Genomic DNA, 26,046 nt, shown 5'->3' with positions numbered 1-26,046 from the left:
CCAGAAATGGGGTCAACCGAGCTGCAATCTTTTCACCTCAACTTCCAATGCCAAGTGCAGTGACTTTTTCACCCTTATTCCTCCCAAAGGAGGGACTCCCAGAGACGCTCTAGTTCATGCCTGGCCCCCCAATCTGCTGTATGTGTATCCTCCCCTTCCTCTTACTCAGAGGTCGACGTGCCACGTGATCCTCATTGCCCCCCTCTGACCTCATTAGGTTTGGTTTCCCTTTCTTTGGTCTCAGTGTCAGTCCTCCATGGATTCTGGATCTGATTTCCAATCCAGAGGGCAACTTTTATTCAGATCTGGACAGCCTGAAGCTCATAGCTTGGCTTCTGCAGTTCCAGTGATGGCTAGAGTTCCTGGGCTATCATCCCCTGTGAAGCCTATATTGCTTTCCGCTTACAAGTCATCCACTAAGAAGATATCTGCTAGTAAATGGAAGAGGTTTTCCATTTGGGCTTTCCGCAATTCGGTGGATCCCTTCACTATCTATTCCTTCAGTTTTAGACTTTCTGGCTTGGATTTTCAACCAAGGCGCCAGTTCCTCTACAAGTCCATATCCCATTATCATGTTGGGCTAAAGCATTCTTCTTTAGCCACGTCTAGATTGTGCAAGGCCTTTTCGAAAGGAACATTTCTTTTACGGCCTTGCATTAAGGATCTAGTTCCCCATTGAGGCCTAACTTTTGTACTTCAGGCGCTAGTGTAGTCTCCCTTTTGAGTCCTCTGCAAAGGTGGATATTCAGTTTCTGTCATGAAAAACGGCTTTATTGGTAGCTCTAACTTCATCGAAGCTGATCTCTGAGATGCATGCTCTTAGTATTCACCGTACCTCATCTTTCACAAAAACAGGGTTTTGCTTGGGCTGAATCCTTCCTTTATCCCAAGGTCGCTTCAGGGAATAATATTAGTTAGGTTATCCATCTTCAAGTGTTCTTCCCAGAGTTTCAGAACAAAGGAGAATACCAATTACACAAGGTTGATGTTCATTGACAGCTTTGTTTCTATCTTGATAGAACCAAATCTTTTCAGGAAGTCCAATCCGTTATTTGTATCCTACTCGAAGTCTAGATTGGGATTGCTGTTTCCAAGATAACCATTGCGAACTGGATTGCCAAATGTATTACCTTTATCAGAAGCATAGTGTTCCTCTTACTTTTGCAGTGAAGGCACATTCTACTAAGGCTGTATCTACCTCCTCAGCTTTCTCCTCCAGGGTACCAGTGGACGAGATTTGTGCTGCAGTTACATGGGCTAGGTCTCACACCTTCATATCCCATTACAAACTGGATATTTCATCTCGGAGCGGAGCTTCCTTTGGTTTCATTGTGCTCCTGGAACATCCTTCCTTAGGGCCACCAGGGCTCAAGTAGCTGGGGACTCTGTCTCACAGGTTGAAGATCAAATGAAGACAACAGTGTTAGATAAAGAGGTTAATGTACTCACCGTAATGTACCATCTGCATTGTTCTTCATTTCTCTTTAACCTTCCCTCTTTCCCCCTTTCCATGAGGACTTGGCCTGTCAGAGGAGGGCTTTTGCTCTCTGTCTCGTCTTTTATGGGTGGTCGTCAGTCACTCTGTTGCCTATAGGTCTAGGTCGGGTACCTTTTGTTGGCAAACTCTGTCTGAGGGGATGGAGGAGAGAGGGGCATTATGGGTAGGGGAAGGAGCTCAGCTACGGCACCATAGCTTGGATATGGCCGGCTCCACACCGATGTCAGTGCCTATAGCCACAGGTTGAAGACAAATGAACAACGATGCAGATGGAACGTTATGGTGAGTACATAACTTCTTTTTGTCTTTTCTTTGGAAAATTGAGCAAAACTTTGTCTAACCTTGATGTTTGAGAGGCTAAGCAGTAGGCTATTTGTGTGGTGGGTCAAGCTACTCAGGAGGTCAGGCATACCATTAAATGTAGCTGTGATGCATTGGAAGCTTATCCAGTGTGGCTGCTACTGATCTGTTATCAGAAGGTTTGCATATCTTTGTTCCTAAGCCCTACCTGAAGACATCAAAGCTAAGCTAATAATCTCCCCTTTTAAGTGATTTACTTTAATCCTGCTGCTGCAGGCCTGTTCAAATCTTTACAAGAGGAAGGAAGAATAATGCAAGATTTAAAGCAAATCTTTTTCACCTTTGCTCCCAGGTGTCAAAGGAACCACCCAACTAAACCCAATTCTTTTTCTTGTTGAGACCCACAATCTGTTCAGAAAGGTTCATGGGCCGAGGGGAGCCATCTCCATGCTTCCTTCCTCTTTGCTGACCTTCATTCTTATGCTAGTTATTTCCCTCAGGTATTTCTAGGCTTCCTGGCCTAGAGTTAGTCTGAGGGGTCTCATGCTCATACATCTGCTTATGTATCATTACACCCATTGGCTTAGGTTGTACATCGGACAAATGACTGTAACAAAAGTTTATTTGGCTTTGGTACCCTGGCTGGACATGAGGTTACTTTGCCAGGATAACTCAGTAGTACTGGAATACTGCAAAAGTGATTAGTAAGAGATTTACTATTATGGCAAGTTCTTACACAACTGCACTTTTTAATTTTCTACCTGGTGTGTTTATTTCCTGTGTTTTACAGCATGGTCACTGACTTTGGTGAGAGCCAACTGAGTGGGAGCTGTGCCACAACAGTCAGGAAATCCTTCTATGTGGCACACCTCATCACGAAGGGCTTTTCATCCAGAAAAAAGGCGGTCATTGTCCCACTGTACTCATCCCTCATTAGACCCATTATAGAATACAATGCCCCATTTGGTATGTACCTCTCAAGACATCTGCAACAACTGGAAAGGCCTCAGAAATACCTCACTAAAAGAATCACAGGCCTAAAGCAGATGCCCTATGCTGACCGCCTTAAAAAACTCCAGCTATACTCTGTCGCATATCATCTACTCAGAGGCGATCTCTGCTTAACATACAAGGCCATGTCAAACCCAGAGCTGTTGGACATGCTACACTTAAAGAAATCCCAATCCCTCAGAGCTACACGCTCCAGGGATCTAAACCTTGTCATCACAATAAACAAAACATGTTGGAGGGATAGGTTCCTGACCCAGAGACTCCCCAGACTCTGGAATAGATTCCCCATACATGTCAAGCAGAGTGCCTCTTTGGACCTCTTCAAGAGGAACCTTGACGATTGGATGGGAGAAAGGAAATTCACCCCAGGGATCACGTCAGTCGCCCTGCTAGACAGGGGTCCAGGAAAGTAAATAATGTGGGAAGAAATATTCAGGGAATTGTTATGGCTAGGCTTGTATAGGCCCTAGGGCTGATAGCCTAGTACTAACCTATGAACCTATGACTATGCAGACATGAAGGCAGTTTTTATCCCAGTCATCCATAGCTCATCAGCCTCCCTTGCACCATATTACATACTGAGTATCCCACCAGTCCCGTACAACAGACTGTACTGATCAACAGCTTGAGGTCCCTTAGAAGAGATCCTGTCACATCAGCAAAAATCCTCTGCAGCCTTAAATGCTTCCTATTGCCTTGCACCTCCTATGCTTGTATCTTTTTCCTTATGTTGGTGGGCCCACAATCCTGCTGTGGCAGCCAAATGTTTTTCCAATTAAGCCCTAACCAAACCAGAGTGGTTGATTTAAGCACTCTCTTTGTTGTGCTCCTGCCTGCCCACTCGTGTTCCCACGCATGTAGAGAGAGAAAGCTGCCATGATTGACTTTGGAATGCCAAGCTTACAGCCCTTGCTATTCACCGTTTCTTTTGTCACCATCAGGCATTCTACTACTTGGTGCCAAGCTGCCAACCAGCCCCCAGGTCCCTCCACCCCAGGATGAGCTAGCTTCTACTGCTCTGTCCCACCTTCCTCTGCCCACTTATTAGCACCTTCAGTGGAAGCCTGGCACATGTGGTGAGAATATTTGAATAGTCTGTAAGTTTTTCAGTTTGCCAGTATTTGTTTTTGCTTGAGCTCCTCCCCAGAAACCAAAGCAGCAGTGGGCATATCTAGATGTTAAGTTAATCAGAGATTTTGGTATGAGGTGACAAGTTTCCAGCTTTTGTGTATCAGAACAGAATTGTTTGCCATCCAAATGACAATAAGCTGTCCAGGTTATGAGATCGAACATCAAGACTGAGAGCTGTCTGGGATAGTTGCATGGAGGCTGGTTAGTAGGATGGTACCCATAAAGTTTCAGATGAAGTATAAGCACAAAACAAATCGTTTAAATAAAGAATACAGCATAGAGGCAACACAGGCACATTTTTCTTCACTGTAAATGTATTACAGGTTTGGGAGTGGGGCTTTAGTGGAAAAAGAAGGCATGCAAGTATTTTGTGGTATTCCAACTGATGTTTGCTGGCTTTTGATACATTTTGATAAATATATTCAAATTCAGGTCCCATTACTGGAGTAGGGATTTTAAAAATTGGGAGCTGGTATGCCAGAAGAGAGGATTATATAGATTAAAATGTGGGTTAATAAAATGTGAATTATATATTTTACAGCTGTTAAAGGATTATTTTTGCTTGTATAGGGGTTAATATTATAGAGACAACTAGAATATAATTATTAATTATAATAGATAAACATAAGTATAATAGATAAACTCTCCCAGCCTGAGCATCAACCCATATGTTAACAGATGGGTAGCTAACTGGGTCACTGATAGAACTCACACAGTCAAAGTAGGGGAAGCCACCTCTAGTAATAAACCCATAACGAGCAGTGTACCCCAAGGATCGGTCTTGAGGCCTCTGCTGTTTGGGATATACTTTTCTGAGGTGCAAGCCAAAACAAGAGGACTGTGGCTGACCATGTTTGCAGATGACTGCAAGTGGAGTGCCGTCTTAAATTCCCCTAGTGATGTGAACATCCTCCAAGAGGGCCTTACCCAAACTAATGACTGGTGCCAGAAGCATGGCCTCATACTGAATGCCAAGAAATGCATCATTATCCACTTTGGGGAAATTGTCATCCCCGCTAATTATGACATTAATAACAATATACTAAGCATGCAGTCAGTTGTGAGGGACTTGGGCACCCAGGTTGATAGCAACCTGACTTTTGACCACCATATTGCCTCCATTATTATGGAAGGCTTTCTACATGGCCCACTTCATAAATAAGGGTATTTCATCCAAGAACAAGTAGGTCATAACATCCCCCCCCCAGTACACCTCCCTTATCTAACGCATTGAGTACAATGCCCCCTTTGGCTTACACCTTGCCAAGCATGTGCAGCAGGTGGAGAGACCACAGAGGTTCCTGACCAGGAAAATCCAGGGTCTCAAACACCTATCCTATACAGATAGGCTGAAAGCCCTGTCCCTGTACTCAGTCTCGTACAGACTGCTCAGAGGTGACCTGTGTCTGGCATACAAGGCCATTTCAGAACCAGCCTTGAATGGAGTTGCTGCATATCTGTAAGACGCATTCCACTCGTGCAACCCATATGCAAGGCCTTAACCTGGTCTGTGACATTAATAGAACTTGTTGGCAGGATAGATATGTGTCCCAAAGACTCCATCTGTGGAATACACTCCCTCTCCATTTCAAGCAGAGTACCTCTTTAGCCCTCTTTAAGAGGAACCTGGACGACTGGATGGGAAACAGAAAATACACCCCTGGGATCCCACTTGTGCCCTTGCTGGACAGGGGAAACCGGTGCTGACTTTGAAAGAACATGGGCGAAATTCTTGGTTAGGCTTATAAGGGCTCCCGAGCCAATAGCCTAGTATCATCCTATGAACCTATTAAGGAGTTTTGTTTTTTTTTTTTTTTTTTTTTTTTGTAAAAAGTTAACTAAGAATTTGTACAGATTTACTTCTGTTTTCATTTTATTCTGTTTTCTGCAAGCAGATTGTATTATTTATTTATTTTACATTTGTTTACTGGGATGGTCTGACTAGGACAGTGCCCATTTTCAGTGGCGGCCCAGGGAGAAAAGCTCCAGTCTAAGCTTACATACAAATTATCACACTAAGTAATAGAAATTGTAAGCAAAATTCACAAAAAGAGTGCTAAAACATTTACAGAATAAAAATGTAAAAACAAAAATTTATACATAGCAAATGGAACAAGACTTCAAACACTTGAATATAGACAAATATATATAGTTGAATTTATATATGTGGAAGAACATAACATTAGGAAATTAAGCAGAGAGAATCTCTTGGGCAAAGTAGTGCATAGTTAGTAATACTTCCATTGCGAGAGTTGCAACTAGGAATGTAACTACTTGTAGAAAAGTAGTGTTGTTAGAAGGGATATATTAACAGAGTTAGTATGTACAGCCAAATTGTTTAAATAATACTAAGTTAACAGTTAACCTGGAGTGTTACATGCACAAAGCGAGGATTCAAATAAGTGTCTTTTGAGCGACGTTTTGAAATGATTGATTGCTTATGGATCTAATACTATGTGGAAGGGTATTCCAATTTTTAGCAACAAAATTAGAGTAAAGAGAGTTGCCTGCTGTATTGGATACTTTGGTTACTTGGATTAAGTCTTTGTTAGACGATTGAAGAGTATGAATATTAGAGCAGGCTTGTAGATATTTTAGGGAAGGTATGTTGTCAGGATTGTGCATTATTTTGTGAGCCATTATTAACTGGTTACAGCTCATAATATGAGGTAGTTCCAACCAAGAAGGATTTTTTAGGCATTGACAGTGATGGGTTGAATGTGTGGAATCTGTTGCAAATTTGGCAATCTTATTAATGATTCCAATTTACTTAGTTCTAACTTTTTGAGGTTGGTAAGTATGGGTGATGCATATAAGAGTGAGGAGAGAATGTGGGTTCTAGCTATGGCTGTTCTTGCAAGGTCTGTTGAGATTTTTTTGTTTCTATACATTGTTCCCATTTTCTTGTGAACTTTTGTGATTGCGTTAGAAATGTGTATTTCAAATTTTAGTCTGTTGTCAATTATTATGCCTAATAGTTTTGTTTGGGAATCTGGAAAAATCCTAGTATTATTACTGGCAGTGATATAAAAATTAGCTGGGAGGTCAGTAGGTTTAGATGGATGAAAAATCATGTTTAGTTTTACTAGGGTTTAGAATGAGTTATTTGCTAATTAGGTTTAAGTTTTGATTGTTTCTTACTGGCTTTTTTTGATGAATTTCCTCACTATTCATTAAGTAAGTGGCATAGGATGTTTAGCAGCCATCTGAGCTTCAACTGTCTTGGATGAGACCCTGGTTTAACATCCAAAGGGATGGCCCCTTAGGAGTGTAGCATTTGTCATGCTGCACTGTAGTGTCTGTATTGAAACTTGAATTCGGGCACTTAATATGACGCAGAACCCACAGCCTTCTGACTTTCTGCCTAACTGTGTAGCTTGCCCCTCTCATGCAATTTGTATTCTTGTTTCTCTGTCTGCATTTGTTAACTTGCACAATAAAAAAAAAAAAATGGAGCAGTGGAATATAACATTTTAATAAAATAATGAACCATTCCCTTGTCTGTGTGTATGTTTTTGTTTGATTTTATATTAAGGTTTCTGTGTGTAGCTATTGATGTTCATCATGTTACCCTGCTGCAGTCATCACACTTGGGTTATCCTGTAGTCAGGCGGTCCCGCAGTCGGCCTGAATTCCAAAGTCTTGGTTCGGAGTTGGTTGCTGTCACTTCTTCCCTGACGTCAGTGCGCCAGGGGTATACAAGAGGCATCCGACGCCATTTTCTTAAGTCTTTCTTGCCGCGTGGTGCCCGAAGCAGAAGCAGTTCGCAAGTGCCGGTCAGCCGACACCTGAGATTTTCGAATCGAGTTTCAGTCCGAAGTCTTCAAAGCTAAGTACCCCGTTGGGGAACCTTTTCTTGCCTCAGTCCGATGTCAGAAAAAGTTAACAATTGCATTTCTTGTGGGAAGCAAATACCTCATAAGGACTTTCATTCTTATTGTATACCTTGCCTAGACCCAGACCACGACATCACTGGTTGTAGGTTTTGTGCTAGGTTCAATAAGCGAACTATAAAGCAACGCTTTGATTTCGCACGACACTACTTCGGTAGGAAATTTAATTACACTATGCCGTCGGAGCAACCGACTACCAGCGTGCATAAAAAACGCAAAGATAAAGACAGGCAGCCTAGATCCAAGCCAGACTCCGAGGCCTCGGCTGGGCCGGTCGCCGGTTCTCCGGTTTTCAGTGAGGCGCCTACGCAGCCCCTGGCTACCGCAGAATTGGATCCCCAGACCACTTTGGATTCTCCAGCAGAGAGTTCTAAGCCGACACAGCCATTTTCTTTAGGCCCTACCGACGACATTGCAGAAGGAGAAGCCAGTGCTGTACAAACACCTTCGGTTTCTGAAGGTGTCTTCAGACCGACTACTCACCATAAAATCTTATGCTAAGCTTAAGACTCCTCTAAAACCAAAAAAGACTGCACTTCAGTCTCCAGTTCAAGGCCCCATGCCTAAGAAACAGATGCTTAAGATGGCTGAAGATTTGATTTCTTTAATCAGGGGTTCACAACCCCCCCCCCCGACAAAAGGCCTAGACAAGAGGACGATTATGCCTCCTCTGATCGTGTCTATTTCCTCAGGCTCCTCTGAGGAACAGGATTACTCCTTTCCCCCCTATGAAGATTCTGATGCTGAAGATTCCATCCCCTCAGATTCTCCCCCTGAAGACTATTCCTTTGGGGAAACCTTGCATACCATGAGGGAACATTTCCACTGGGAAGGTCAGGATTATTCCGACTCAAAGAAAAGGCTCCGAGAGATGTCCTTCAAGGATGCATCTGCAGTCCTTACAAATGGGTTGTCCTGTCGTCAGGCAGCCCTTCGGTCGGCCGGATTCCAAAGTCTGGGTCTGGCCTCGGCTGGTGTCGCACTTCACCCGACGTCATAGCTGCAGTTCTTCGGGTATAAAGGCATCAGCCGACGCCATTTTCCCCAGTCTTTCTTGCCGCGTGGCTCAAGCAGAAGCTGTTCGCAAGTGCCGGTCGGTCAGATCCAGAGATTACTACTACCGAATACTACTTCAAGACTTCTAAAGCTAAGTACCCCGTTGGGGACTCTTTCTTGCCTCAGCCGATGTCAGAAAAAGTGAATAACTGTTTAACTTGTGGGAAACAAATACCTCATAAAGATTTCCACTCTTACTGCTTACCTTGTTTAGGCCCAGACCACGACGTAGCAGCTTGTCTAGCCTGTGCTTCTTTCAACCGACGGACGCTTAGACATCGGTCGGAGTTTGCTGAACAGTTTTTCGGCTCAGATTTTGCGTACATAATGCCGTCGGATCCTCCGACTTCTCAAATTGTTAAGAAACGCAAAGAAAAGGACCGACACTCGCGGTCTGCGGTTTCGGCCGAAACCACAGTTAAGCAAACCGCGAGTGTCTCTGTTTCGGCCGAAACCGAGCAAACGGTTCTATCTTCAGCCGAATCCATGACTACTACCGAGGCCCCTTCTACCCTGGTTGAATCGGCCTCTGAAGTTCTACCTGCTACGGTGGTTTCACAATAATTATCGGACACCATCCCTTTGGATGTTTCTACCCCTGCACGTGGTGCTGCTAGGCCGCCTGCAGCCATGTCTATAAAGGCCTTTGCCAGGGCTAAAGCAGCCAAAACTTCTAAGTCTGTGCCTGTTAAGCCCCCCTCTCACAGGCCCAGTTCCAGTTCCCAAATGCTTACTCTGGCAGAGGATCTCATCTCTTTAATAAGGGGATCCCAATCTCACCCAGACAGGGCCTCTCAACCTCCAGAAAAGAGACCTAGAGCAGAGCCCCCTGAACCAGTGTCCTCAGATGATTCTTCTGATTTTACAGACCATCCAGAGACTCCTTTTTCTACTTATGAAGATTCCGATGCTGAGGAATCGATTCCTTCTGCCTCTCCACCAGAGGAATTTTCCTTTGGGGAAACTTTACATGCCATGAGAGAGCAATTCCAATGGCAGGGACAAGATTTCTCAGATTCAAGGAAAAGGCTTAGGACCTTTTTGCATTTGCCACAACATAGGCCTTTAGCTATACCTCCAGTTCTTCCTGTTGTGGATGATGCATTTAATGATGCTTGCACTGCTCCTGATACTTTACCTCCAGCCCCTGCTAAGCCCGATAGGTTCTACAGGGTCCCGGACACTCATCACCATTTATACAAGGCTCCTTTTGCAGATCCCGAGACTATCTCCCAGGGGCCTAAGGCAGTAGCTTCGACCTCAGTTAAAAACCCTCTCCCTTCTGAAAGGGAATCCAGGTCCTTAGAGAGATGGGGTAAAAAAGTATACACCTCTGCTACTCTCTCAGCTAGGGCATTGAACTGTCAGTTTCATATGATCCAATACCAGGAGTTTATGCTTGATCAGTTAACTAAGAAACTGTCCTCTGAGGATTCTTTAGATAAGAAATATGTTCTAGAAATGGTGCATAACATTCAGCAGGCTAGTAACCATTCCTTAAATTGTGGCTATGATGCACTGGAGGCTTCCTTTAGATCAGCCATGACTGGCACAGTTATAAGAAGGCATGCATGGTTGAAAGAACAGGTCTTGCCGGATCATGTTAAAGCAAAACTATTAGATGCTCCTATGGATAAGGTCAGTTTATTTGGTTCTCCTGCTCAACAGGTACTGAAGAAAATGGAAGATAAGGCAAAATCTGTACAAACAGTGAAAGATTTCTTACAGGTTCAGCCTCCAAGGTTTAGCAGGAACTGGCCTTCCAAAAATTGGTCCTTTCCAGACTCCTCTAAAACTCAGAGAGGCAGGAATAGGCATTCAAGAGGCAGAAATCAATCCAGAGGAGGTGCCTACAGGGGACGCCAGTGGCAAGGTAACAACCAACGAGGCACTGACACAACTACTACCACTGCAACAGGACAATCACAGTGACTTGGCTCTGGCACCGCCTACCAGGGAACAAATAGCAGCACCCTTAGGCAGAAAGTTAGCCTTATTTTCAAAAAACTGGCACTATATCACAAGAGACAAGTGGATTTTGCAAACTATAGACCAAGGCTACAGGTTTCATTTCCACACTTTACCAGGAAAAAGAGGAATGCCAAACCTACCACCAAATCAAAAGATAGAAGCTCTAAAACAAATAGCTCAATTAGCAAAGATGAGAGCTGTGGAAAGGGTGCCATCTATGGAACAAGGCAAGGGATTTTACTCCAGACTATTCCTGGTACCAAGAAAAGAGAAAAATTGGAGGCCTATTCTCGACCTGTCCGCTTTAAACACATTCATCATTGTTCCAAAATTCAAAATGCTGACCCTACAGCAACTTCTTCCCATGCTGGGCAAGGAGTATTGGCTGGTAACTCTAGATCTCAAGGAGGCATACCTGCACGTCCCCATACGACCAAATTGCAGAAGATACCTCAGATTTCTTGCAGGATCAGAGCACCATCAATTCTCAGCATTGCCCTTTGGCTTATCTACTGGGCCCAGAGTGTTCACGAAATGCCTGGCATCAGTAATCGCTCACTGCAGGCTTCAGGGAATCCAAATATATCCATACCTGGACGACTGCCTGATACAAGCGGACAACAAAAACAAGCTAACAGAAGACTTACAAAGAGTCATTTGCTTACTACAAGCCCTGGGATACACAGTCAATATAAAAAAGTCAAGACTGATACCATCCCAAAGAATAACCTTCTTAGGTGCAGAATTGGACACAGTAAAACAGATGGCATTCCTAACTGCAGAAAAACAAGAACAACTTCCTCTCTATTTCTTGGCATTAACAAAGCAGAACAAACTAACAGCAAGGAAAGTACTGCAGGCCTTGGGCTTCATGGCATCCTGCATAATCCTGGTCCCCCATGCCAGACTGCATATGAGAAAGCTACAGTGGTACCTAAAGAATTTATGGTATCAACACAGGCACAGGTTAGAAACCGAAATACCACTAATTCCATGCCTGAAACAAGAGTTCCTATGGTGGGCTCAGGCATGCCAGTCAAACCCAGGTTTGCTCTTCCACAGCATTCAACCAAGCCAAACCATCACAACGGACGCCTCAGACCTCGGTTGGGGGGCCCACATGCTGGACAAGTGCATACAAGGCTTATAGACTCCAGAACAGCTGCACCTGCACATAAATCAAAAAGAAATGCTGGCAGTAAAACTAGCAATCCAGAATTTCAGACCATTCCTCCAAGAAGGCCAGTTGATGATAAGGACAGACAACACCACAGTCATGTGGTACATCAACAAACAGGGAGGCACTCATTCATACCCGCTATGCCGGATGGCACTGGACCTGTGGAATATGGCTCTGAGTTACAACATTCAGTTACAAGCAATTTTTGTACCGGGAAAAGAAAACATCCTAGCAGACATATTAAGCAGAACTACCTCGGATGCTCACGAATGGATGCTACACCCGGACATCTTCAAGGTCATCACAAAGAAATGGGGACTGCCACAAATAGACCTATTCGCATCCCCACTCAATCACCAGCTCAAGAAATTCTGCACAAGGACGTACCACCCACTTGCTTGGAAGGTGGACTCTCTATCCTTCAGTTGGAAAGGCCTGACAGCATATGCATTCCCACCTCCTCTTCCTTTGATGCACAAGGTGCTATTGAAAATCAAAGAGGAACGTCCAAGGATCATTCTGATAGCTCCAGATTGGCCAAGACAACATTGGTACCCATTACTGAGGAGCATGTCTCGGGGAAAAATGTGGACACTACCCCTGATTCCTTTGATGTTAACTCAGAGCGACTACAACATCCTGCATCCAAACCTGAAAACTCTGCAACTGACTGCCTGGAACATTACATAAGAGCAACTAACCCAGATTTATCCCAAAGGGTTAAAGACATTATCCTTGAGGCCCGCAGACCCTCAACAAGAAGGAACTATGCAGGAAAATGGAAAAGGTTTCTCATTTGGAGTACCGAGAGGGGCAAAGATGTGTCAAAGGTAGACATTGCCAACATCCTGGAGTATTTGGCAGAGCTTTTCCATACAGGCCTGTCCTATTCCTCCATCAAGATACATGCATCAGCTATTTCTGCAGAATACAGCTTCGATCCCCCTGTCTTTTCAAGATCCTCTACTCGGGCAGTTTCTGAGAGGAATTAAGAATGTAAAACCTCCTAGGAAACCACCATTACCAGCATGGGACTTGAACTTTGTGCTAGAAAAATTGACACTCCCCCCTTTCGAACCAGCAGCAACAGCAGATCTTCAACACCTATCCTGGAAAACTGCTTTCCTGCTGGCAGTTACCTCAGCAAGAAGGGTTTCTGAGCTACAGGCTTTAATGGCAGTACAACCCTTCCTAATCTTCCATCAAGATAGAGTGTCCATGAGAACTAATCCTACATTTATGCCTAAGGTGGTATCCAGAGTGTCTTTAAACCAGGCAATCCACCTACCTACCTTCTTCCCCAATCCACAGAACAGGGGGGAAAGACTGCTGCATACTTTGGATGTACATAGACAGTTGCGCTACTACCTGGACAGAACCAAGAACAATAGAAAAACTGACCAGCTTCTGGTAGCATATGCAACAGGAAGGGAAGGAAAAGCAATTTCCAAACAGACAATCTCCAAGTGGATAGGAAATTGCATTAGATTCTGTTACTCCTACCATGGAAAGCAAATTCCACAGAACATAAGGCCTCATTCTACAAGGGCTACAGCCACTACCACAGCTTTCTTACGAGGAGTGGCTACCAAGGACATTATAAAGGCTGCTACTTGGACCTCCGTGCATACATTTGCCAAGCATTATAACTTACCTCTATACTCTAGATCCCGAGCAGGGTTTGCCACTGCTGTTTTGCAAGGGATCCTAACTACACCATAATTTCTTCTTCCTCCTCCCCTAGTTTGGCTATGGTATTCTACCCATTTGTAAGGACTGCAGATGCATCCTTGAAGGACATAGTACAGTTTTGTACCTACCATAAATGTAGATGTCCGAACAGGATTGCATCTGCAGTCAGGATTACCCACCCTCCTTCGCCTCTGTGGTATTCCTAGGGTATTTGCCCACCTAATAGCTAGCTGGGGGGGGGGGATCTCTTGTGGTGTATTTGTTTGTATATATGTACATACATGATTATTTTTTGTGTTTGCCTTCTACTATTTGGAAACATTGGCATTTATCCAAAATTTAGCTATCCAAGAGGGCAACTGGCATCTGGGGCAAGAAACACTGAGGAAAATGGCGTCGGCTGATGCCTTTATACCCGAAGAACTGCAGCTATGACGTCGGGTGAAGTGCGACACCAGCCGAGGCCAGACCCAGACTTTGGAATCCGGCCGACCGAAGGGCTGCCTGACGACAGGACAACCCATTTGTAAGGACTGCAGATGCAATCCTGTTCGGACATCTACATTTATGGTAGGTACAAAACTGTACTTTTCTTTTACTCCCCCAGCACAGACCACTTGCTATTCCTCCAGTTTTAGACATTGTGGATGATGTTTTCTTAGAAACTAGTCTAAATCCAGATTCTCTGCCTCCTGCTCCAGCCAAACCAGATAGATACTATAGAGTGCCTGACTCACACAAATTCCTTTACAAAAGCCCTGTTGCTGATCCAGAGACAATCTCCCAGGGTCCCAAAGGTATGGCTAAAAATCCTGTACCCTCTGAAAGGGACTCCAGAGCACTAGATAGGTGGGGGAAGAAGGTTTACACCTCAGCTACTCTAGCTATGAGAGCACTAAATTGTCAATTTCACATGCTTAAATACCAGCAATTCCTAATGTCTCAAATAAAACAAAAGATGAGCAGGCACCCTCAACAGTCTGAATTCAAGGAAATGCAGGATCTGTTGCATGCAGCTGAACAGGTGGGCATACATACTTTACAATGTGGTTTTGATGCCTTGGAAGCTTCCTGTAGAGCTGCTGTTACTGGGTCTGTTATACGTAGGCATGCTTGGTTAAAGGAACAAACTCTGCCTGATCATGTTAAAGCAAAGTTACTAGATGCAGCCTTACAGCAGGATGTCTTATTTGGGGTTAAAGCAGAAGAGGTTTTAAAGAAAATGGAGGATAAGGCAAAATCTATGCAGACAGTCAAAGATTTCTTACAGGTACAGCCCCCACACTTCAGCAGAAATTGGCCAACAAAAAATTGGTCCTTTCCAGCTTCTGACAGACCACAGAGGGGAAAATACAGGTGCCCAACGGGCAGAGGACAAGCACAAATCCCTTACAAACTTCGCCAGTGGGGCACTGCAACACAGAAAGGAGGAGAAGACAGGTCCCAAACTACTAGAAGGCAAACACAATGACTTAAACATCAAGCTGCCAAGCAAAACTCTCTTGGCAGCTCCCTTGGGAGGAAAATTAGCACTTTTTGCAGACAACTGGCACATCGTCACAAAGGACAAATGGGTCCTAGACATTATCTCACAAGGATACAGATTCCATTTCCACACCTTGCCAAGGATAAAAGGAATGCCAAACCTGCCACAAAATCAATGGGCAGAGGCACAAAAACAAATTACAGCTCTCATGGACATGAGAGCCATTCAACTGGTATCTACACAGGAGCAAGGCCAAGGATTTTACTCAAGGATCTTTCCAGTCCCCAGAAAGGACAATGCTTGGAGACCCATTCTGGACCTTTCAATTCTAAACACCTTCTTGCAAGTACCCATATTCAAGATGCTAACTCTACGGCAGCTTCTTCCCATGTTGGGCAAGAAAGCTTGGCTAGTAACGTTGGACCTCAAGGAGGCATACCTGCATGTCCCTATCAGACAAAATTGCAGAAGATACCTCCGATTATTTGCAGATTCAACCCATTACCAGTTCTCTGCACTGCCCTTTGGCTTATCTACTGCACCCAGGGTCTTCACAAAATGCCTGGCACCAGTAATTGCATACTGCAGACAAAGAGGAATTCAAATATACCCATACCTGGACAACTGCCTCATCCAAGCAGAAAGCAAGGACATTCTCTTACAATATCTGGCTTTTGTAAAACACCTTCTAAGTTGCCTAGGGTACACAGTAAACGAAAAGAAATCAAAACTAGTGCCCTCACAAAATATGACATTCCTGGGTGCCAGCTTGAATACAGCGGCCCAGATGGCTTATCTCATGCCAGACAAACAACTACAACTAACTCAATACTTCATAACAATGGCAACAAAGACCCAACTCCCTGCAAGAAAAATTCTGCAGGCCTTGGGCTTCATGGCATCTTGCATACTACTAATACCATTTGCAAAACTGCATATGAGGAAATTACAATGGTACCTAAAAAGTGTATGGACTCAACACAGCCACAGCTTGGAAACAATGATACCTCTCATTCCCTGCCTTCAGCAGGAGTTCCTATGGTGGTCACAGGCATGTCACCTCAACAAGGGTCAGCCTTTCACCTTACCCCCAGCCAGGCAAACTATGACAACAGATGCATCGGACTATGCCTGGGGGGCACACATGGCAGGACGGTGCGTTCAAGGCATATGGACTGCAGATCAAAGGAATCTGCATATCAATCAAAAAGAAATGCTAGCTGTACAGAATGCTCTGACATCCTTCAAGGACCTCTTGCATCCAGGACAGCTTATCATAAGGACATACAACACCACAGTAATGTGGTACATAAACAAACAAGAGGGTACACACTCCTACTCTCTATGCAGGCAAGCAATGACCTTGTGGAACACAGCACTGGTTTACCAAGTTCGATTACAAGCTCAATTCCTGCCAGGAAAAAAGAACACCTTGGCAGACGACCTAAACAGAAACATCATGGATCCCCACGAGTGGAAACTGGTCCCACAAGTGTTTGCAATGACAATTCAAAAATGGGGGCACCCAGACATAGACCTGTTTGCCAGCTAACAAAATTTTGCACAAGGACTTTTCACCATCAAGCTTGGAAAGTGGACGCGCACTCATTCAGTTGGAAAATGCTGACAGTATATGCCTTCCCTCCATTGCCCCTTTTCACAAAGGTGCTGCTGAAAGTCAGGATGGAGAGACCCCGAATGATGCTCATTGCCCCAGACTGGCCACACCAGCACTGGTACCCACTATTAAGGAATATGGCCCAGGACCCTCCATGGATTTTACCACAAATTACTCATCTGCTCACACAGCAAGACAGATTCTACACAGCCAGCTCAAAACCTTAAACTTGGCTGCATGGCAAATCACCTAAGCAACCAGCCAGCTCCTCTTTCACAACTGTTATGGATGTTACTCTTGAGGCCAGGAGGCCCAGCACCAGGAAAGCCTACTCAAATGGAAAAGGCCAAAATACTCTTCAGCCGGACATACCTCAGATTCTACAATATTTAACTGAGATGTTACACAAAGGGCTTTCTTTTTCATCTATTAAAATCCACGCCTCAGCTATTTCAGCTCACTACAACACGGATCCTCCCTTATTTTCACATCCACTCCTAAGGCAGTTTCTCAGAGGGGCCAAAACATTAAGCCTCCCAGAAGAGCTCCAACACCTACTTGGGACCTCAATTTTGTTCTGGAAAAACTTACACTACCTCCTTTTGAGCCAAGTTTATATCATGGAAGACTGCCCTGCTGCTAGCAATTACTTCAGCCAGAAGAGTCTTAGAGCTTCAGGCACTAATGGCAGTAGAGCCTTTCCTCATTTTTCATCAAGACAGAGTTTCTCTACGAACTAATCCCTCCTTTATGCCTAAGGTGATATCCAGTGTGGCTCTAAATCAAACCATCCATTTACCCACCTTCTTTCCAAATCCACAGAACAAAGGAGAAAGACTCCTGCATTCCTTGGACATTCACAGGCAGCTATGTTACTACTTGGATAAAACTAATGTTTTCAGAAAATCTGACCAGCTTTTTGTATCCTATGCTACAGCATTACAAGGAAAGGCTATTTCAAAACAGACCATTTCCAAATGGATAGGACATTGCATACGTTTTTGCTACGCCCACCATGGAAAACCAGTTCCTGCTAGCATAAGGCCCCACTCTACCAGGGCAGCAGCTACATCTACAGCCTTCCTCAGGGGGGTGCCAACCAAGGATATTCTGGAAGCTGCAACTTGGAGTTCAGTACACACTTTCACCAAACACCATCACTTACCACTTTACTCTAAGACTAGAGCTGGCTTCGCCACTACAGTTTTGCAGGGCCTTCTAGCCTCCTCTAACCCTGTTTGACTCCACCTCCCACTCTTAGCTTTGGGATTCTACCCAAGTGTGATGACTTCAGCAGGGTAACACAATGAACATAGTACAGTTTTGTACCTACCATAAATGTAGATGTTCGAGTGTATACCCTGCTGCAGTCCAGGTTACCCTCCCTCCATCCCCTCTGACCTAACTAAAACCTTTCAATACCTTAAAATCTCATACAGGCTTTGTGGTGTATTTGCTTATAGCTGGAGGGATGTTTTGTTTGTGCTAAACTTTTATTATTGGTACTATCTACTGACCACCTTTTGGGGGGGCACCTGACATCTGGGGCAAGAAAAACTGAAGAAAATGGCGTTGGATGCCTCTTATATACCCCTGGCGCACTGACATCAGGGAAGAAGCGACCGCAACCGATGCCGGACCAAGACTTTGGAATTCAGGCCGACTGCGGGACCGCCTGACGACAGGATAACCCAAGTGTGATGACTGCAGCAGGGTATACACTCGAACATCTACATTTATGGTAGGTACAAAACTGTACTTTTTCTGTGTAGCTTTGTCTTTTATTTTTTTTTCTTGACCGTATATTATTTCTTTTTACTCTAGCATTGCCACAAGTAGTGCAGTGTCAAAAGAGCTAACAAGGCTTCTAAAGATCCCCATCGATACTTACAACAACATTCTGACAGTATTAAAACTAAAGCATTTTCATCCGTTGTTTGAGTATTTTGACTATGAGTCCAGAAAGAATATGAGCTGCTATGTGCTTGGTAATGCTTTGGAATACAACACAGAAGTAGTATCGCAAGAACAGGTGAGGCCCTGGCATGTCGTAACTATTGTACTGATTGTCATAGTTTGTGTTTGTAGCTGAAAGCAAATGTTTCCATTAATGCTGATTGGCTTTGTCATGTTTACTTTTGGCATGGGTCGGGGGTGTCTGCATGTTGATCTGTATTTGTCAGACGTACAGTCTAATATAGACGTATTGTTAGCATTACTGTCCTCCAGTCTGGAGCAGTCGGTCATCAGCTTAGCTTGATGATATAAATATGTTGCAGGGTTTGACATAAACCCGAACAAAAACATTTGATGCATTTTAGCTACTGTCCTGTCTCTTGCTAAAGTATAATGCTACTTCAGTTTAGTTGTAGCAAGGAAGATGTCCTTCAAGAATGCAACTGCAGTCATAACATGTGGGTTGTCCTGCCTCAGGCAGCCCTCGGTCGGCCGGATTCCAAAGTCTGGGTCCGACGTCGGCTGATGTCGCATTTCTCTCCGACGTCAGAGCGGCTGGAGTACATAAGCATCAGCCGACGCCATCTTCTTCAGTCTTTCATGCCGCGCGGTGCCCGAAGCAGAAGCAGTTCGCAAGTGCCGGTCGGTCAGCTCCTGTATTCTTCGATTCCGAAGTCATCAAAAAAGCTAAGTACCCCGTTGGGGACCTTTTCTTGCCTCAGCCGATGTCAGAAATTACTGAAAAAGTTAACAATTGTCTTTCTTGTGGTAAACAAATACCTCATAAGGATTTCCACTCTTACTGTCTACCTTGCCTAGGCCCAGACCACGACGTCTCGGCCTGTGTAGCCTGTGCTCGCTTCAACAAGCGCACCCTCAGGTGCCGGGCAGAGTTCGCTGAAGACTTTTTCGGCGATAAATTTGCTTACACCATGCCGTCGGACCTTCCGACATCGCAAACTCCCAAGAAGCGAAAAGACCGGGACCGACATCCTCGGCCCGCGTCTACCTCCGACTCCATGCCAAAACCTAGCGCGAGTGCTCCGGTTCCCTCTGAGACGGTCTCTCCACTGCTCCGAACCGAAGACACTGCATTACCGACGACTCCGATTCCGGACATTACTCCGACGCCAGTTATCGATTTTCCTCCGGATACCGAAACCGAGGAAATGCCCGAGACCATTGCTGTAGACAAGGTCACTCCTGCACGTGGAGCTGCCAGGCCTCCTATGGCCATTTCTATTAAGGCCTACACTAGGGCTAAGGCAGCCAGCAAAACAAAGCATATTACTACTAAAATCTTACCTCAGCCTACTCCAGAGACAAATTATGTCTGTGGCTGCTGACTTAATTTCTATGATTAGAGGTTCACAGGCCCATCCTGAGAGAGGATCCCAGCCTCCTTCTGATAAAAGGCCCCGGGTTGAACCCTCCGACCCTATCCCTTCAGATGAAGATTCTGAGGGCTCTGTCCACTCAGATAGCCAGGAAGAGCTCTTCCAGACCTATGAGGACTCGGATGCAGAGGATTCCATTCCCTCGGCCTCCCCTCCTGAGGATATTTCTTTTGGGGAAGTTCTGCATACCATGAGGGAACATTTCAAGTGGCAAGGGCAGGAATACTCTGATTCCAGGAAACGCCTTAGGACTTTCCTCAAGAAGCCCCAGCACAGGCCCTTAGCTATTCCTCCTGTACTTGATGTTTTGGATGATTTATATTCTGACTCTAGTGCTACCCCTGACTCTCTTCCTCCGGCTCCAGCCAAGCCAGACAGGTATTACAGGGTCCCAGAAACACATTCCCATTTATTCAGGGCCCATTCTGCTGATTTGGAAACTATTTCACAGGGGCCTAAAGGAGTTTCTGCTTCCACCTCTAAAAATCCATTGCCCTCCAACAGGGAAGCTAGGTCATTAGAGAGATGGGGCAAAAAGGTTTACACATCCACTACCTTATCTATGAGAGCTTTGAATTGCCTTTTTCATATGTTACAATATCAGGATTTCCTGTTAGAAGATTTACAAAAAACATTAGCCACTCCTGATCCTTTAGACAGGAAGGCTTTGCAGGAAGCTGTACATAACACTCAACAAGTAAGCAACTACTCCTGCAGTGTGGATATGATGCACTGGAAGCTTCATGTAGGGCAGCTATGACAGGGGCAGTCATTCGTAGGCATTCATGGTTAAAAGATCACCCACTACCAGATCATGTAAAGGCAAAACTTCTGGATGCACCCTTGGAAAAGAACAAGCTTTTTGGTGCAAATGCTAAGGATGTGTTAAAGACCATCGAAGAAAAAGCAAAATCAGTTCAGACGGTGAAAGATTTCCTCCAGGTTCAACCCCCTAGATTCAGTAGGAATTGGCCTTCAAAAAACTGGGCCTTTCCAAATCCAGAAAAGTTTCAAAGGGGTAAAAACAGACGTGGCCGAGGAAGAGGCCAATACAGAGGCCCTTACAGGGGATGACAATGGCAGCCAGGAAACCAAAGAAGTGACGCAGGGGTTTCACCTGCCCCACAGCCACAATCTCAATGACTTTCCTCTACTTCCGCCTACCAGGGAACAAATAGAAGCTCCTTGGCGGAAAATTATGTTTGTTTGCAGAAAATTGGCACAGACTGACAAAGGACAAATGGATTTTGGACATTATAGACCGAGGCTACAGGTTCCATTTTCATACCTTGCCAAGAAAACAAGGCATTCCAAACCTGCCACAAAACCAGAGGGCAGAGGCTATCAAGCAAATCACTCTGCTGACTCAAATGAAAGCAATAGAAAGAGTTCCACAACAAGAACAAGGACAGGGGTTTTACTCAAGACTGTTCCTTGTCCCAAGAAAAGAATCTCAATGGAGACCAATACTGGACTTGTCCGCATTAAACACCTTTCTCATAGTACCAAAGTTCAAAATGCTGACTCTACAGCAACTCCTTCCCATGCTGGGCAAGGGGTCTTGGCTGATTACTCTGGACCTCAAGGAGGCATACCTGCATGTCCCTATCAGACACAGCTGCAGAAGATACCTCAGATTTCTTGCACGGCCAGAGCATTATCAATTCTCAGCATTGCCATTTGGCTTATCTACTGCGCCCAGAGTATTCACAAAATGCCTGGCTTCAGTAATTGCTCATTGCAGGCTCCAGGGATACAAATTTACCCGTACCTAGACGACTGCCTCATACAAGCGGACGACAAACTGATGTTGACAAAAAACTTGGACTATGTCATACGATTGCTACAAGCTCTGGGATACACAGTCAACTTCCAAAAGTCAAGACTGCAACCATCCCAGCAAATAATCTTCTTAGGTGCCAAACTAGACACAGCCTCTCAAATGGCTTACCTGACAGAAGACAAGCAAGAGAAGTTAACTCGTTATTTCAAAGGTTTAGCCCCCCAAAATCAAAAACCCAGGGGAAAAACTTGGCCCAAAAAGGAAAAAAAAATTCCCTCACATGTGGGTTGTCCTGCCTCAGGCAGCCCTCGGTCGGCCTGATTCCAAAGTCTGGGTCCGGCGTCGGCTGATGTCGCATTTCTCTCCCGCGTCAGAGCGGCTGGAGTACATAAGCATCAGCCGGCACCATCTTCTTCAGTCTTTCCTGCCGCGCGGTGCCCGAAGCAGAAGCAGTTCGCAAGTGCCGGTCGGTCAGCTCCTGTATTCTTCGATTCGAAGTCATCAAAAAGCTAAGTACCCGTTGGGGACCTTTTCTTGCCTCAGCCGATGTCAGAAATTACTGAAAAAGTTAACAATTGTCTTTCTTGTGGTAAACAAATACCTCATAAGGATTTCCACTCTTACTGTCTACCTTGCCTAGGCCCAGACCACGGCGTCGGCCTGTGTAGCCTGTGCTCGCTTCAACAAGCGCACCCTCAGGTGCCGGGCAGAGTTCGCTGAAGACTTTTTCGCGATAAATTTGCTTACACCATGCCGTCGGACCTTCCGACGCCATCGCAAACTCCCAAGCGAAAAGACCAGGACCGACATCCTCGACCCGTCTACCTCCGACTCCATGCCAAAACCTAGCGAGTGCTCCGGTTCCCTCTGAGACGGTCTCCACTGCTCGAACCGAAGACACTGCATTACCGGCGACTCGATTCCGGACATTACTCCGGCGCCAGTTATCGATTTTCCTCCGGATACGAAACCGAGGAAATGCCGAGACCATTGCTGTAGACAAGGTCACTCCTGCGATGGAGCTGCCAGGCCTCCTATGGCCATTTCTATTAAGGCCTACACTAGGGCTAAGGCAGCCAGCAAAACAAAGCATATTACTACTAAAATCTTACCTCAGCCTACTCCAGAGACAAATTATGTCTGTGGCTGCTGACTTAATTTCTATGATTAGAGGTTCACAGGCCCATCCTGAGAGAGGATCCCAGCCTCCTTCTGATAAAAGGCCCCGGGTTGAACCCTCCGACCCTATCCCTTCAGATGAAGATTCTGAGGGCTCTGTCCACTCAGATAGCCAGGAAGAGCTCTTCCAGACCTATGAGGACTCGGATGCAGAGGATTCCATTCCCTCGGCCTCCCCTCCTGAGGATATTTCTTTTGGGGAAGTTCTGCATACCATGAGGGAACATTTCAAGTGGCAAGGGCAGGAATACTCTGATTCCAGAAGCATGTAGGACTTTCCTCAAGAAGCCCCAGCACAGGCCCTTAGCTATTCCTCCTGTACTTGATGTTTTGGATGATTTATATTCTGACTCTAGTGCTACCCCTGACTCTCTTCCTCCGGCTCCAGCCAAGCCAGACAGGTATTACAGGGTCCCAGAAACACATTCCCATTTATTCAGGGCCCATTCTGCTGATTTGGAAACTATTTCACAGGGGCCTAAAGGAGTTTCTGCTTCCACCTCTAAAAATCCATTGCCCTCCAACAGGGAAGCTAGGTCATTAGAGATGGGGCAAAAGGTTTACATCCACTACCTTATCTATGAGAGCTTTGAATTGCCTTTTTCATATGTTACAATATCAGGATTTCCTGTTAGAAGATTTACAAAAAACATTAGCCACTCCTGATCCTTTAGACAGGAAGGCTTTGCAGGAAGCTGTACATAACACTCAACAAGTAAGCAACTACTCCTGCAGTGTGGATATGATGCACTGGAAGCTTCATGTAGGGCAGCTATGACAGGGGCAGTCATTCGTAGGCATTCATGGTTAAAAGATCACCCACTACCAGATCATGTAAAGGCAAAACTTCTGGATGCACCCTTGGAAAAGAACAAGCTTTTTGGTGCAAATGCTAAGGATGTGTTAAAGACCATCGAAGAAAAAGCAAAATCAGTTCAGACGGTGAAAGATTTCCTCCAGGTTCAACCCCCTAGATTCAGTAGGAATTGGCCTTCAAAAAACTGGGCCTTTCCAAATCCAGAAAAGTTTCAAAGGGGTAAAAACAGACGTGGCCGAGGAAGAGGCCAATACAGAGGCCCTTACAGGGGATGACAATGGCAGCCAGGAAACCAAAGAAGTGACGCAGGGGTTTCACCTGCCCCACAGCCACAATCTCAATGACTTTCCTCTACTTCCGCCTACCAGGGAACAAATAGAAGCTCCCTTGGGCGGAAAATTATGTTTGTTTGCAGAAAATTGGCACAGACTGACAAAGGACAAATGGATTTTGGACATTATAGACCGAGGCTACAGGTTCCATTTTCATACCTTGCCAAGAAAACAAGGCATTCCAAACCTGCCACAAAACCAGAGGGCAGAGGCTATCAAGCAAATCACTCTGCTGACTCAAATGAAAGCAATAGAAAGAGTTCCACAACAAGAACAAGGACAGGGGTTTTACTCAAGACTGTTCCTTGTCCCAAGAAAAGAATCTCAATGGAGACCAATACTGGACTTGTCCGCATTAAACACCTTTCTCATAGTACCAAAGTTCAAAATGCTGACTCTACAGCAACTCCTTCCCATGCTGGGCAAGGGGTCTTGGCTGATTACTCTGGACCTCAAGGAGGCATACCTGCATGTCCCTATCAGACACAGCTGCAGAAGATACCTCAGATTTCTTGCACGGCCAGAGCATTATCAATTCTCAGCATTGCCATTTGGCTTATCTACTGCGCCCAGAGTATTCACAAAATGCCTGGCTTCAGTAATTGCTCATTGCAGGCTCCAGGGGATACAAATTTACCCGTACCTAGACGACTGCCTCATACAAGCGGACGACAAACTGATGTTGACAAAAAACTTGGACTATGTCATACGATTGCTACAAGCTCTGGGATACACAGTCAACTTCCAAAAGTCAAGACTGCAACCATCCCAGCAAATAATCTTCTTAGGTGCCAAACTAGACACAGCCTCTCAAATGGCTTACCTGACAGAAGACAAGCAAGAGAAGTTAACTCGTTATTTCAAAGGTTTAGCAAAACTCACCCAGATAACTGCAAGGAGATTCCTACAGGCCCTGGGTTACATGGCATCCTGCATTCTCCTGGTTCCATTAGCAAGACTACACATGAGAAAGCTTCAATGGTACCTAAAAAGCGTTTGGTCTCAACACAGCAACAACTTGGAGACAACTATACCGCTCATTCCATGCCTACAAAAGGAATTCCTATGGTGGGCCTCGGTGAGCCAGGCAAACACAGGTATGTCATTCAAAAAACCACAGATAATGCAGACCATGACCACAGACGCCTCAAACCTTGGATGGGGGGTGCACATGGAAGGCAAGTGTATACAAGGACAATGGTCTCCAAAGGAAACACATCTGCATATAAACCAAAAGGAAATGCTGGCAGTAATGCATGCCATCGAGGCCTTTCAACACCAACTTCAGCAAGGCCATTTACTGATACGGACAGACAACACCACTGTGATGTGGTATATAAACAAGCAAGGGGGCACCCACTCTTACCCCCTTTGCAGACTGACAATGCATCTTTGGGAAAAATCACTGAGCCTAAACATCCAGTTACAATCCTAGTTTGTTCCAGGCAAAGACAATGTGTTGGCGGACAGCCTAAGCAGGAATTTCACGGATCCACACAAGTGGAGGTTACATCCGAGGGTCTTCACACAGCTCACTTCGACATGGGGCAGGCCAGAAGTGGACCTATTTGCCTCTCACCTCAACCACCTTCTACAAAAATTCTGCACAAGGACATACCATCCAAAAGCTTGGAAAACAGATGCTCTCTCATTCAACTGGAACTTCCTAACAATCTATGCATTCCCACCTCTGCCACTGATGACCTCAGTATTATTGAAGATCAAAGCAGAGAGACCCAAGGGAAT

At 45.1% G+C, this 26,046-nt stretch overlaps 1 protein-coding gene across 1 annotated transcript in view; it reads left to right on the top strand.

The window, feature by feature from the left end:
• Nucleotides 1–26,046, top strand: part of VPS35 (VPS35 retromer complex component) — a gene marked incomplete in the record, with an annotated part of 976,266 nt that overhangs the window by 683,155 nt on the left and 267,065 nt on the right. Inside the window, 1 exon segment of the mRNA XM_044081892.1 lies at nt 18,661–18,868. Within this exon segment, the coding sequence (XP_043937827.1) occupies nt 18,661–18,868 (208 nt within the window).

Source organism: Protopterus annectens, chromosome 8.part1, assembly GCF_019279795.1.
Source record: "Protopterus annectens isolate FY-2018-M chromosome 8.part1, PAN1.0, whole genome shotgun sequence".
Classification (NCBI taxonomy): domain Eukaryota; kingdom Metazoa; phylum Chordata; order Ceratodontiformes; family Protopteridae; genus Protopterus; species Protopterus annectens.
This window is presented reverse-complemented; position numbering and strand designations above follow the sequence as displayed.